At 47.6% G+C, this 14,878-nt stretch overlaps 1 protein-coding gene across 1 annotated transcript; it reads left to right on the forward strand.

Annotated features, from left to right (window-relative positions):
- The first annotated feature begins 6,520 nt into the window (after positions 1–6,520).
- LOC130021576 (olfactory receptor 1C1-like) lies at positions 6,521–7,483 on the forward strand. The gene has a single exon (XM_056112331.1). The coding sequence runs from the start codon at positions 6,521–6,523 to the stop codon at positions 7,481–7,483; it is 963 nt and encodes a 320-aa protein (XP_055968306.1).
- The last annotated feature ends 7,395 nt before the right edge of the window (positions 7,484–14,878 follow it).

The raw sequence follows: 14,878 nt of genomic DNA on the forward strand, positions 1-14,878 counted from the left end.
TCTGCGGAACATCAGCCCTCAGGAAGCCCCCAACCATGGTGTTCCCTGTACATGGAATCAAGTTAGTCTGCCGTTGTTACACCTTACATCAGTTTACTCGTTGTCCAGAACTGTGAGGGGCAGATGTCAGCTTCTCCTCAGCACTTTTGATTTTGCTGCAAATTGTCTCCACAGGCCAGCTCCAGAGCCCCGCTGGTGCCCTGCCAGCTCTGTGCGTGATGGTCTTCTGCTGTTGCCTTGAAATTTCCACAGGCTAAAAGATACCTAGGGCATACAGATAGGAAAGGAAGAGGTCAGTCTATCACTATTTGAAGACGATATCATACTATACTAAGAAAACCCTAGAGACTCTACAAAAAAGCTCCTAGAAACAATAGGTCTGTATAGTAAAGTGGCAGGATACAAAATCAACACCCAAAAGTCCATGACTTTTCACATTTTGGTGAATCACACAAAATAGTTTCTTTTTGTCAGGGGCTAGGGAGCTCTCAGCATTACTCAGGGCTTACTCTGTGGCACAAAAATGTGCCACATCACTGGTCATCAGGGAGGTGAATATCAAAACAAATAATGAAAGAAAAGAAAGAGTGATTAAAAAAACAATCCCGTTCATAATAGTGCCTCAGAAAATCAAGTACCACGGAATCAGCTTAACCAAAGAGATGAAGGACCTATACAAGGAAAATTACAAAACACTACTTCAAGAAATGAAAGAAGACACTAGGAAATTGGGACACATCCTCTGCTCATGGATAGGGAGGATTAACATGATCAAAATGGCAATACTGCCCAGAAGCACTATACAAATTTAACGTGGTCCCTATCAGGATACCCATGACATTTTTCAAAGAAATAGACAAAATTCTCTTGAAATTAATATGGAACAGTAAACCCACCGCAAATAGCTAAAGCAATCCTTGGGAAAAAGAAGATGGGTGGAATCACCTTCCCCAACTTCAAACTGTACTACAAAGCAGTAGTAATTAAAACAGCATGGTATTGTAATAGAAACAGACTCACAGACCGATGAAACAGAGTTGAATATTCTATCACAGACTCCCAAATACATGGTCACTTAATTTTTTATAAAGGAGCAAGAAATGTTAAGTTGAACAAGGAAAGCCTCTTCAACAAGTGGTGCTGGGAAAATTGGATAGTTACCTGCAAAAAAAAAAAAAAAGAACTCTGGCCTCTGTCTAAAGCCAGGCACAAAAGTCAGATCAAAGTGGATTAAAGACCTCAATATCAGACATGAATCCATAAGGTACATAGAGGAAAACGTATGCAGAACTTTCCATGACATTGAAGCTAAAAGCATCTTTAAGGATGAAATACCACTAACCAAGCAAGTGGAAACAAACATAAACAAATGGAACTACATCAAACTAAGAAGCTTCTGCACTTCAAAAGAAACAGTGGCCAAAATACAGAGTCCATGGAATGGGAAAGAATATTTACCCAATACCCATCTGATAAGGGATTCATATCCAGGATATATAAGACTCAAGTAGAATTGTACAAGAAAAGAAACTCCAACCCCATCAAAAAATTGGGAGAAGAAATGAATAGAAGCTTCTTCAAAAAGAAATACAAATGGCCAAAAGGCACATGAAAAAAATGTGCCACATCTCTAGTCATCAGGGAGAAGCAAATCAAAACAACCAGATATCATCTCACACCACAGAAACTGACACACATTAACAAGAACCAAAAAAAAAAAACGCTGGCGTGAATGTGAGGAAAAAGGGACACTCTTTCACTGTTGGTGGGAATGCCGACTGGTCCAGTCTTTCTGGAAAACAATATGGGCACTCCTTCAAATACTAGAAATTGAGCTTCCATATGACCCCACAATGCCACTTCAGGGAATATATCCCAAGGTTGCAAAAAAAAGCACGGTAGAAAGGACATCTGTACCTATATTCATTGCAGCACTATTTACAATAGCCAAACTCTGGAAACAACCCAAGTGCCTGAGAACAGATGACTGGTTAAAGAAACCTTGGTACATCTACACAATGGAATACTATGCAGCTGTTAATAGAGATAAAGTCATGAAATTTGTTTATAAGTGGATAGACATGGCGAGTATCATGCTAAGTGAAATGAGTCAGAAAGAGAAGGACAGATATAGAAGGACTGCACTCGTTTGTGGAGTATAAAATAACATGAGAGTGACCCCCAAGGACAGTAGATACATGGGCCAGGAAGATAGCTCCATAGCTGGAAGCCTGCCTCATGAGCTGGGGGAAAAGGCAGCTGGGATAGAGAAGGGATCAATAAGAAAATGAGGGTTGGAGGAATTGGTCAGGATGGGAGATGTGTGCTGAAAGTAGATAAAGGACCAAAAATGATAACCTCTCAGTATCTGTATTGCAAACCATAATGCCCAAAAATAGAGAGAGAGTATGGGGAATAATGTCTCCCATGGAGGCAGTGGGAGGGTGGGAAAGCGGGAATGTACTTGGGATATTAGTGGTGGGGGACGTGCACTTGTGGAGGGATGGATGTTTGATCATTGTGTGATTGTAACTCAAATATGAAAGCTTGTAGCTATTTCATGGTGGTTCAATAAAATAAAATAAATTTTTTTAAAAAAGAAATTCCCACAGGCCGAGTGAGCACTTGGGGTGGTGTGGCATGGTGGCCAGTGTGAGCTGTGAGTATGGTCAGTAAGAGTTGGTGAGGCTGTGAGCACAGCCTTCATTCAGCATGAGGGCACCTATGGACATGAATGCAGCCCCATGAACATAGGACAGTAGTATCTGGCACAGCATGGCCCTTGTCATAACTGCAGTCACGAGGCCACCGTTTCCATTAAAAGCAGAACTTTATTAACTGAGAGAGTCAGATTGGAAGAGAGTCAGGGAGCCTGTGCCTGAGGCAGCATCACACACTTGCAGAAATGTTCTCGATGGGAGCAACTCGAGTGGAGGGGAAGGGAACAACCAAACAGGGAAAGAACAGCAAGACTCTGAAATGCTGCTCAGAAGCAGAGCTAAATGGGTTTCCGTCTGAGTCAGGCTGACCAGGGCCTAATGAAGATGGACACTTGGGTGGGGCACGCTCTATATTTTCCCAGGTTTATACCCAGGTTCTGTTACCTGTAAGAGAAAATCCCGCCTCCCATCGAAGGTCAGGAGAAATTGATTAATCTAAGAGACCCAAGTCATTAGAAGGAGCTCTCAGACATGGGACAGCCCCAAGGGCGCTGGGCTCTGGGGAGGGGGTGGGCCCACTCTGCCTGGGAGGGGACATAAGGAAACAACGGGTGTCAGAGGGAGTCCTCCTGCGTGACCCCACTGAGGCTGCTCTGCTCTCCCACCACATCTGCACAGAGACCCTTGCCTGTCTGCGGGAGGGAAGGTGCAGGCAGAGGAAGGTGTCAGTGACCAGGGTATGTACAGAACTGCCTGCTACCACAGTGAGGGCTTCCTGGGCATCTCTCCGCAAGTTTTAACAGCAAACATTTCAATGAAGCTAGTAAATACTGTAAGGGCAGATTGACTTTGTATAATGCAGCTTTAGAACAAAAACCGGCAATTATATGACGTGCGCTGAATGAGATGATGTAGTGGAAACTTCTTCCCAAAACTCACTCATGAGGCAAAATCATGTGATTTGTCCAAAATATTAATTCAATTTTATTCTCAGTTTAAATTTTGCGGGTAGGGCGTCTGCCTTGCACGCAGCCAACATGGCCAACCCAAGTTCGATTCCTCTGCCCCTCTCAGAGAGCCCGGCAAGCTACCGAGAGTATTTGATATGCCAGACACAGTAACAACAAAGTCTCCAATGGAGACGTTACCGGGCCCGCTCGAGCAAATCGATGATCAACGGGAGGGCCTTTACTTACTAAATTTTTTTAGATTTAGAGGATAGAATTACAAGAGTGCTCAAGTTAATGGTATTGATGTTCAAAATTACTGCCTTCTGCATGTCCCCTCAGAACGTTCAGGACCCTCTTCATATTCTTTCACCCGGTCTGACTCAGAAGTCCTTTCCTCTCACCCCTGCCCCCGTATTTGTTCATACCGTGTCATTTGGGTACACACTGTTTCCTCCCTTGGGTATACTATTGGTGTGTCAGAGACCCTTCACTTAGGTTCCCATGTTACATATTTGGGGGTGTTTGTTTTTTGTTTGTTTTTTGCACAAAACATCACATCAGTGATGCTCAGGTATTACTCCTGGTTCTGCATTCAGGAATTACTCCTGGTGGTGCTTGGGATACCAGAGAATGAATTCAGGTGGACCACACGCAAGGCAAATGCCCTACCCGCTGTACTATCACTCTGGCCCCTCCATGTTACATGCTAGTGACCTAGTTGTCTCCACTTATCACCTCACTAATCTGGCACTCTCAGATGAATAAATAAAAGTAGCGGTACATATACACCTACGGTGAGATACTATGCAGCCACAAGGAAAAATTAAGCCATTCAGTTCACAGCAGCTTGGTTGGATTTGAAGGGTATCAGCTTGAGCAAAATAATCCAGAGGCAGGAGGACAAATTCAAGATGATATCACTGGTGTGTGGTAGGTAGAGATTAAAAGGGGGGTGTTCATTCATTGTCGCCATAAACAGTATTTTGTAGCAATGATGTGTCCTCTGTGGCATGTAAGTGTTGCACACCAGGGATTCAGCATCACAAGTTAAAATTCTGCCAGCAGTGTATCACTGGCCTTGGTGTGAAACAGGCGGCAGAGAAATAGCTTGATGTTAAGGGAGCATGCAGAGTTAGGAAATGCACAATTAGGAAATGGGTATAACTGGGCCACAGAGAGAGTTCACTGTGGCCAGTTCAGAATTTGCATGCAGACCCAGCATCACATGTGGTCCCTTGAGCAGTCCTGTGGGATTTCCTGAACACAGGTAGCCAAATGCACTAGCAACTGTAACCCACAAACAAAACGAAGAAAAAGGGTGTTGCTGATCCTACCTCAGAGAGGGAAGCTAGCTCTGCTGGACACCCCGTTGTGGAATCCCCTGCCGAGGACAGCATGAAAGGGGCTTCTTCCTGTTGTGGCTCGGGTGACACGAGAGTTTGTTGGGGAAGGGATGGAAGTGGGAAGGAATAGAAAGAAGGGTCTCCATAGGCAGCATTGGGATGCTCCACGAAAATCTTGCAGAAAGAAGGCCCTGCACAGTTCCAGCATTGCCTGTAGCCCAGACACAGAAGGTGCCCCCTGAGCTTGTGCAGAGGTGGGGGCTCGTGTCCAGAGAGCTGTGGGAGCAGCAGGTCAAGGGGGATTGAGAGCGCAGGAAGTGACTCTACTCTAGAGGAAGAGGGGAGGAGCCACTGCGAGAGACCATCCCTGGGCACTGGATTCAGCAGGCATCGTGCTGGACAGAGTCAGCAGCTGGTTTAGTAGTGTTAGTGCTGGACAGGGTCACTGACATCTGTGCTGGCAGAGAAGGGGTGAGTGATGTCCATGCTGGACAGAGTCAGGAGCACATGGGTCAGAGACGTCCGTGATGGACAGAGTCATGGGCACAGGAGTTAGTGATGTCCATTCTGGACAGAGGCAGGCGCACAGAGGTCAGTGACAGCCTAGCTGGACAAAGGAACAATGGGTGACAACTGTGCTAGACTAAGGGGCACAGGGGTCAGTGACTTGTGCTACAGAGTCAGGGATACAGGGGTCAGTGCTTTCCCTACTAAAAAAAAAAGCACAGGGGTCAGTGTCTGAACAGAAAAGTACAGGGGTCAGTGAAGTCCATGCTGGGCAGAATTAGGAGCACAGAAGTCAGTGGCATCCATGCTGGGCAGAATTAGGAGCACGGGGGTCAGTGACGTCTGTGCTTGACAGAGGAGCACAAGGTGAGTGATTCTGAACTGGGGGGTCGGGGTCAGGGGCACAGGGGTCAGTGACATGCATATTGGACAAACTCAGGCGCACAGGGGTCAGTAAAGTCCATGTTGGGCAGAGACTAAAGTGCCCGCTTTAGGAAGAGTCCCTGCAGGACTGCCATATGCTCAGGACATAGACTGGAAGCTTGCTGTGTTGGAGATTTCGTGAGCACAGCCTACTCAGTCAGAAGGAAAGGAGCTGCAGTGTGCGCTCTGTCCTCCCAGGAAGCACTTCATCTGCAGAGCGGCTAGACGAGGATTATGCATTGAAAGCAAACGTTCCCAAAGGGGCGCATAACTGCCACAGTGGCCAACACAGACTCCTGGGTCATCTGGGAATCTTGTGAGCAACTTAATACCCAACACAATATCCCCAAGTAGTTATTGTGACAGAAGTCACGTTTTCATGTGGAAGAAAAAATCTTTCTCTAAAGAAATTGTGTCTCTTACCAGCGTACCTCCATTATCTGGACACAGCGCTGCAGTGTCTCAGAAGAGTGTATGGAGAGCACCTTGTTGCGCACACACACACACACACACACACACACAGACACCATGCATGCACACACACGACTCGTCACGTGTATGAGCACAGGCCCTAGCAAAGGGAAGCTCTTGTTTGTTAATTCCCTGCCTTTACCATTTGCTCTTGTAGATGGGGGTGATGGAGAAGGCCAATGGAACCCTGGTCGAGGAGTTTATCCTTCTGGGCCTGTCCATCCCCGCTGAGCAGCAGCACCCCCTGTCAGTGCTGTTCCTGTGCATGTACCTGGTCACCGTGTCGGGGAATACACTCATCATTCTGGCTATCACTTTCGACCCCCACCTGCACTCGCCCATGTACTTCTTTCTCAGCAACCTGGCCTTTGTGGACATCTGCTTCTGCTCCACCACCATCCCGCAGATGGTGGTCCAAACCCTGACGGGCTCTAGGGCCATCTCCTATGCCCGCTGCCTCACCCAGCTCTTCTTTTTCAGTTCCTTTGTGAACATGGACAGCCTGCTGCTCTGTGTCATGGCCTACGACAGGTATGTGGCCATCTGCCACCCTCTGCATTACGGCAGCATCATGACGCTACGGCTGTGCCTCCAGCTGGTGGTGGGGCTCTGGCTGCTCACCTGCCTCCATGCCCTCCTCCACACGGCCCTCGTGGCCCGCTTGTCCTTCTGCGCCTCCAATGTCATCCACCATTATTTTTGTGACTTCAACCCACTTCTGGAGCTCTCCTGCTCTGACATCTCCATCAACGTTCTGGTCATCTTCGTAGTGGGAGGCCTCATGGCCTTCACCCCCTTTGTCTGCATCCTCGTCTCCTATGGGTTCATCTCCGCAGCCATCCTGAGGGTCTCCTCTCCACAGGGCAAGCAAAAAGCGTTCTCCACCTGTGGCTCCCACCTGGCTGTGGTGGTGCTGTTCTATGGCACAGCCATCGTTGTCTACTTCACCCCCTCTTCCTCACACAACCCAGAGAGGGACACCCTGTCAGCTGTCATGTACAACATGGTGACTCCGCTGCTGAACCCCTTCATCTACAGCCTGCGGAATCGGGACATGCAGCGAGCACTCCGCAGCCTGCTGTGCCGGGACTGTGCCCTTGGCAGCCAGCTGGGGCCCAGGGAGGGGTGAGGCAGCCTGTGCCCGGTGCACCCTGAGCCCAACCCCCAAGGAAACACAGGGAAACCCTGTAGCCGCACCCATGCTCAGATGAAGGCAGAGGCCCAACTGGGTGATATCACGGGCTGCAGAACAGATGCACCCAGATGTGAGCTGCCAGTCAGTCTCCTGGTCAGCATCTCAAGGTGCTGGCTCTTGGGGTGGTTTCCATCGGGTTCAATGGACAGGCACTCCTGAGTCAAGCAGCACTGGAAGGGGACTAGTCCTGGCATGCAGGTACCCTCTTTGCTGCTGGTCAGGGAGCTGGACTTGAGAGGGGAAGGTTTAGCTGCTGTGTGTCAAAGCAGATTGGAGAATCGTGGTGGGACAAGATCCCAGGACATGACTCTGGCTGCCATTGGTGATGTGGAAACACGGAGAGCAAGGTGCGGTAGAGGGTGCTTGGGGAGACAGGAGGGTGTTACAGTGGGTGCTTGTGATCTCTGGGAATGGGGTGCTACAGGGGTGCTAGGTGTGAGAGTGGGCTTCTCTAGGGTTTGGGAAGATGGCAGCATGGGCTGCTGGAGGGCTGGTTGGAGGAAGACTCAGAGACTGGGGTGCCATAAGGTGGCTTTGGGGAAATCCGGAGAACAGGGCTCTGGGGACAGCGCCTGATGTATGATGGAATGGGCTGCTGTGGGGCCTGTTCAGGAGGTTGTAGAGAAAGCGAGATGCTCTGTAAGTGCTTGGGGAAAAAGTAGGAAATGAGGTGCTCTGGGAGATGCTCAGTCGGGCAGAGAATGAGCTGCTGTAAGGCAGTGACCCTCACTACTGCCAGTCTGTGGCCCGGTCCCCATCACAGGTGCGCAAAGGTGAGCCGCGTGACCTGCTGCCTTGCTTCTACTGGTGGCTCCATGGGCCCATGTGCAGGAGGGCCTGGTGCAGCCTCTGCTTGAGGGGGATGCCTGTAGCCCTTGGTTCCTGGGAAGTCTGGGGCGGTCTTCATCAGAAGGTGTGTCTGGTGCTACCCCTTTAGCTTTCTGCTGGCACAGCGGTCAGTGGGCTTTCCACACAAAGCCACAGGACATTAAATACTGAAGCACTTGTTTTTGTCTCCTAACTTTCCTGTTGCGCTATAACAAGTAAACCAAGGACTTCAATATATGAACCAGTAAGAGTGGAGGAGTCACCAGAGGAAACCGGCTCTCCCCAACTGAACACAGGGTCCGTCCCTCCCCAATCCAGTCCTCCTCCTCTGGGGTGACTTGTCTGTGGGTCTGGGGAAGGCGTGGACCTTGAGAGTGGCTGCTTTGCCTCGCAGAAAGGATTTCAAATGTGACACTAACCACGTGTTTCAAGGCTTGAAGGGAAGAGGCCTGGCAGTTGGATGCCAAGGGAGGAGGCCTGTGTCCCTCAGGTCAGCTCTGATCAGTGTGCTTTGAGTGATCTGGCCACACTGCCTTGGCTCCGAAAAGAGCAGACATCCATATTGTCTAACTCTCAGAACTTGTGCGTGTCTGGGATCTTGGTTACGTGTGCTGAAAATAGCTACTTACGACCCAGACTTTCTGTGTACACAGGGTCAGACTATTACAAAAAAATATCTCAATCCATTGCTTTGGACAGATGCAGAAACATGCTTTATAGGCCTGGATTGCAGACCCGTCAACTTGCTCTCAGCCTATTTTGATTTTAATAATAAATAAGATCATGTCTCGTCATTAGGAACTTAATTCTTCCAGACTGACAGGTCCCTTTGAGTGTGTTCACCTCTCTAGGTGCGTATAGTACAGACAGAACAGGTAAGACATTAAAAGCCTGATCGACAAAGGCAGTAAGTTCCATGGACAGAGGAGATGAGTATAACATGCACTGATGGCTTTATTCTGCCAAGCCTTCTCTGGGCTTCTCAGCCTTGTGCCCTGAGAATCACAGGCAGCGCAGTGTCTGGGCTGGACAGGACTGTGCTCTCTTCCTTAAACAGGTTGGAGGGGTCTTGGGAAGCTTTTTTCCTCTCCTCTTTTCAGTTGTTCTTTCCTTTCTTTCTCCTATTTATTTCTTTGGGGTGGGGGGTAGTGTTTTGGGGCCAACCCGGTGCTCTTGGTCTTACTCCTGATTGTGCTCAGAGGTCACTCTAGTGGTGCTCTGGGGACCATGTGGGGGTGTCAGGGATCAAACTGAGATGTGCACAGCAAGTGCCCTGCCCTCTGTGCTATCTCTCTGCCAGGCCACCCCCGGTCCAACTCCTTTTTTTGTGAGGAGTTTGCTGCTCAAACTTCCACCTCTTTGGGTGGCATGTTCTCTGTCACTGAGCACTGTGTCCACCCTCTGTTGCCCAAACTCCTCATTCCCTTCCCCGTGACCTTGGGGACAAAGTTCAGATTTCTTGTGATCATCCTAGGCCCAGAGCAGCTGCCTCTGCCCCTAAATTGTTGTTGGTTTTTTGTGTGGGGTCTCACTTGGGGTCACATTCCTTTTTGGATCTGTTCCTTATTTCCCTGTGTAGGACAGCTTTGACACCTCCTCATGGCTCCCGTGTCACTGCTAACAGGTGCTGACACTGAGCTTCTATGGCCCACATCTGGCTCTGGGCCATTTAGCCGCATGGGCCTCATGGCCTGACCATATCTATGGAGCAGAGGGAGACACTGTGTTTCTCTGTTTCTCACAGAGAATGAGAAAGAGGAAGAGAAACGGGGTGGACAGATGGTCAGCTGTGGCCCTCGCCCACCTCTTTACCTCTTGGTGCCTTTCCTTTCAGGGTGATGCATGCAGCACACCCTCCCCCATCCCTCTCGGCTTTTCACATGTCACCTGTGCCAGCAGTGACCATACAGCGGTCACCTCATTTCTGTGGTGAGCCATCATCTTTCCACTCCACCATCTGTCAGAGAAAAGGCAGATCCCCACCTGCCCCGGGACCCTAGCCACCCCCACTCAGTACCCTTCCATCATGGGCACAGCGCCTCCTCCATGAGCCAGTTCTCTCAGACGCCCAATTGTGCAGTGATGAAAGAGCATAAGTTAGAGTCTCCACAGCCGTGGTGGACGATGCCCAGTCATTCCCAGCCTCCTCAGCACTGCCTTCACCTAAAAGTTAAAAGTTCTCCCTTCTTCTCTTTCAAAAACAATTTTCATCCATAATCAAGTATACCTTTAATTCATAGGCTATTCTTTCATTACATTTCTGTAACCTGTAGCTGCTTATACATCTTTTTCTGTCCACTAGAAAGCATTGTTTATACTGTAGTGTTTATACTCTCTGTACATATTTGTTGTAAATAATTTCTCACAGATACTGTTAGGGCATGGATCGTGATCTCCCTTTAACGACAAAGAGATTCCAGAGACTGCAAACAGCAAGCAAGGTTTATTGTAAGACTGGCTAGCCAGGGTCAAGCCGCCTACACAGACACGCAGGTCAGTTAGGTGAGGATCTTATATAGGCCTTCACTGGCCGTTACAGCAAAGCCCGTGCATTTCATAGCCAATAGATTTGTAACAACATATGCTTTCTTAACCAATCCAATTAAGGGTACATCACTTCTTAGCCTATAGTTTAAAGATCAGCATTTTGCGTCGGTGCTTAGGAACTGACAGGTTTTTAAGGCAGTCCTGGGTCTTGCAACATGGGTCTTGTGAGAGACATCCGGTTATCTGGTCTGACCCCCACCCTTTACCTGTACCTGTATCTGAATTCCTTGCTCAGGGGCAGAAAAACCAGTTATTTTGCAGTGCAGGCTCCTATAAAGCGATCTGAAAAAGCTATCTAGACCTGTTCCTTGAAAAACAAGTTATTTTGCAATGCAGGTTCCTATTAAGCTAAGCTAAATTAATTCTGGTGGTAGTCCATTTTGGGCCTGTCCCTTACAATACTTATTTTCGTGTTATTTCCTTTTCTTATTCATTTATGATTATTCACTGTGGTCAGTGCGGAGGGCCCGCAAAACCACTCTCCGCAGAGGTGGCCCTGGGATCCGTAGGTGCAGGGAAGGACCGACCGAATGAACACAAGACACAAGAGACAGAGTACAGTTTAGAAACAGAGAGAAAAAGGGACAGGACTTTATTGAGGGATACAGGCTGTTTATATAGAGTCCGGGCAGCTCAGTCAGGAGCAGAAGCAGTATAACCATATATGGTAGTAAGGTCAGCAACAAGAGCTTTACCTAACATTCAAGGTAGACATTTGTATATCAAAGGGCCTTATGGCAGTAGGTGTATTCTGAGCTTTACATTTGTATATCAAAGGGGTTTAGGGCAGTAGATGCATCCTGGAGGTTACTATAGATAAGGCCAGATAAGCTGTCAGCCTGATGTGTGGCTATAGATCAGGTATCCACTGAGATCAGGAAGTCCTGGGAGACTGTCACCAATGTCTGTCCCAAGCAGTTCCTAACATGGGAACCATGGCCAGAGTCTGTGAGAGGGCTCTTGGCTTCCCACAGGTCAGTGTTCAATGTTCATAACTTTTCCTTTTAATCAATAAAAAAATCCTGTTTAATATCATAGAATATCCTTTCTCAGTAATTAAATAATTACTTTCAGTTATTAAATTGGCACATTATAATACCAATAATTGGTTAGTAATATTTTGAAACAAACTTTATGCATCTACCTGAATTTTTAGAAAAGATTGAACTTTATGTTACATTCAAAAAAATTTACAGGAACAATGTGATTCACCAAACTGTTCATGATACAGTGTTTCTGCATTCCGTGTTCCAACACCAATCCCACCACCAGTGTGACCTTCCCTCCACCAGTGTTCCCAATTTCCCATCCACCACCCAGCCTGCCTCCTTAGCAGGCACAAACAGAGTTACTTCTTATTGTTGGCAACAACACAAAGGCAAATGGAATTATCAACACTTAGGTCAATAAAAGATAATTTGTGACAATTTTTAAGACAGTAGTGTTAATAAAGTCATTGTCTAAGGATTTTTACTGGAATGGTTAGTACTAGTTGAGCCATCTGTCGTTATTTTTGCTCCTTGAACTTGATGGTCTTCTATGCAACTTTCTAATCAGATTCTCTGTGATCTTACTCTGCTGACAGTTCTGTGAAATTTAGAGGTGCCCAGGATCTCTGGAGTGGAATTGTTTGGTGGGTTGGCATGGTGATGAGGTTCAGTTGTGGCGCTGGGCCATTTCTATGGGAGAGGGTGTCAGATTGGGTGCTGTGCCTTTGATGTCGGTGGGCCCCACGGGTGACTTATGTGAAGCGGGGAGGAGAAAGACTGTCACTTTCTCCCCACTCGCCTCTGCCACTCGGGACCCAGGGTTGCTGGGTTCTTGTCTCGCCTCGCAGAAAGGAATTTCAGGAGTAGACAAGCAGTGAAGTAAATAGATTTTATTTGGAGGATTTTTAGGTATGGAGGGAGGGAGAGAGAGTGAGAGAGTAAAGTTAGACACGAAAGCATGAAAGTACACATCTCAAGAGGGGAGATGCGGGCGACACATGTGCTCGGGCACCACATGTGCTCGGCCACGTGGGCACAAGCAGCACATGGGCTCGGGCAGCAAATGTGCGCGCTTCCTTTGTTCAAGGTGGCCTTTATAGGGTTCCTCCAACCTGCCCCCACGTGGGGCTTCTTCCCAGGTAAATGTCCCGTTGCTAAGGAGGTTGCCAGGGAGGATGGGAGTGGTGATGGTCTTCTTTGAAATTCCTTTCCTGGCCTTTTGTTCCTAGAGGAGCTTCTTTGAGTCTGTTGCTGGAGCCAGGTGAGGGTCTTATCAAGCCTTAGTTCCTGTTTTCCTATTTTCTGCAGGGCTGGCTTTTGTCCTTGCCTCGGGAGGGGGCCCTCCCTGTCTACCTGCCTACATCACTGTTATTCATGAGACAGCTCCATGGGCTCAAGAGTCAACCATGAATGATATCAGCCTTGAAATGTTTTGTTTTCATCTCACTATCCATTGAATAATCCATATTTTATCTAAATACATTTTGTTAAATACTCAGAACCCATACTGGGGGCGAGGGCATGCTATCGTACTGATTAAGAGGATTTGTGTTGCAGGCAGCCAGTGAGGGTTTGATTCCCAGCATCCCATTGGTCAACCGAGCCCACCAGCCCTGTGTGCATAGCTAGGAGTAATTCCTGAGCGTACCAGGTCTGGCCCTACAACTATTTTAAAATAAAGAACCACAGTGGGAAATAATGACAGTGAAGCATGCACATGTACTCAATGTGCTTGAAATCTAATCCCAAATGTGTTAAAGAGCTTTTAATTTTTGATGACCTATTTCTAGCATTTGTACTGACCAACTGAAAATGAGTCCCTTTTCAATGAAAAACTGGCCTTTGTTCATTTCAATAAAACCAAATTAAATGCAGTAAGGTTAAACAACCAGAAAGATTCCCACCAATAGGAAGAACTGTTTTCATTCGTAATGTATTAAAAAATATTCTCTCTCAGACATGCACAGAATTTATTTTATTTTTTTTATTTTTTTTAATCATTTTTTTTATTAGTGAAACACCATGAAGTACACTTATAGACTTATAAATTTTTGTGCTTGGGTTTCAGTTATACAGTGATCAAGTACCCATCCCTCCACCAGTGCCCATCCTCCCCCACCACGGGTCCTAGCATCCCTCCCACCCCCCATCCTCCCCCCCCCCCCCCCCCCCCCCCCCCCGTCCCACCCTGCCGCTGTGGCAGGGCATTCCTCCCTGTTCTCTCTCTCTTCTTTTGGGTACTGTGTTTTGCCAGAGAGGCATTGAGTGGCAGTCATGTTTGGTCTATAGACCACTTTTAGCATGTCTCTCCCACCCTGGGAGGGTCTTCACAACACCCTTTATTTGGTGCTCTCTTCTCTATCTGAGCTTCCTTCTCACCTAGCACATGTGGCTGGCCTTCAAGTCATGGAGCAAAATTCCTGGTACTAATCTGAGCCCTTCCTGGGTGTTAGTCTCCCATTTTGTTGCTTTATGTTCCCCAGATCAGACACAGAATTTAAACTTAAATACAGGTTAGAACTGCAAACAATGGTTTGCACTAACGGCAGTATTTTTTTTTTTGAATCACTGTGAGAAACAGTTACAAAGCTTTCATGTTTGAGTTTCAGTCATACAATGATCAAACTCCCATCCCTCCACCAGTGTACATTTTCCACCACCAGTGTCTCCAGTCGACCCCCCTTCTCACCCTCCCACTTCCTCTATGGCAGACAATTTCCCCCAAACTCTGTCTCTACTTTGGTTTTCAATATAGATACTGAATGGCTGTCACGTTTGGTCCTTTGTGTGTTCATAAAACAAATACGAAGCCCACAGCTCTCTCTCGCCACCTGCGTTCGGTGGTCTCGGGCTGCTCCCCCACCCGGGATGGCTGATGCCATGGGCAGACGAAGGAGAAAACAAGGGCCAGGCTGGTTGGTATCAATTACTGTTTATTCCAATCTCGTCTCCATTCTCCTCTGAC

The sequence above is a fragment of the Sorex fumeus genome, unplaced genomic scaffold (assembly GCF_029834395.1).
Source record: "Sorex fumeus unplaced genomic scaffold, SorFum_2.1 ptg000017l, whole genome shotgun sequence".
Classification (NCBI taxonomy): domain Eukaryota; kingdom Metazoa; phylum Chordata; class Mammalia; order Eulipotyphla; family Soricidae; genus Sorex; species Sorex fumeus.

What these genes read in the sequence shown, in the direction of transcription:
- LOC130021576 (XM_056112331.1), top strand. Translation starts at nt 6,521, where the DNA reads ATGGAGAAGGCCAATGGAACCCTGGTCGAGGAGTTTATCCTTCTGGGC.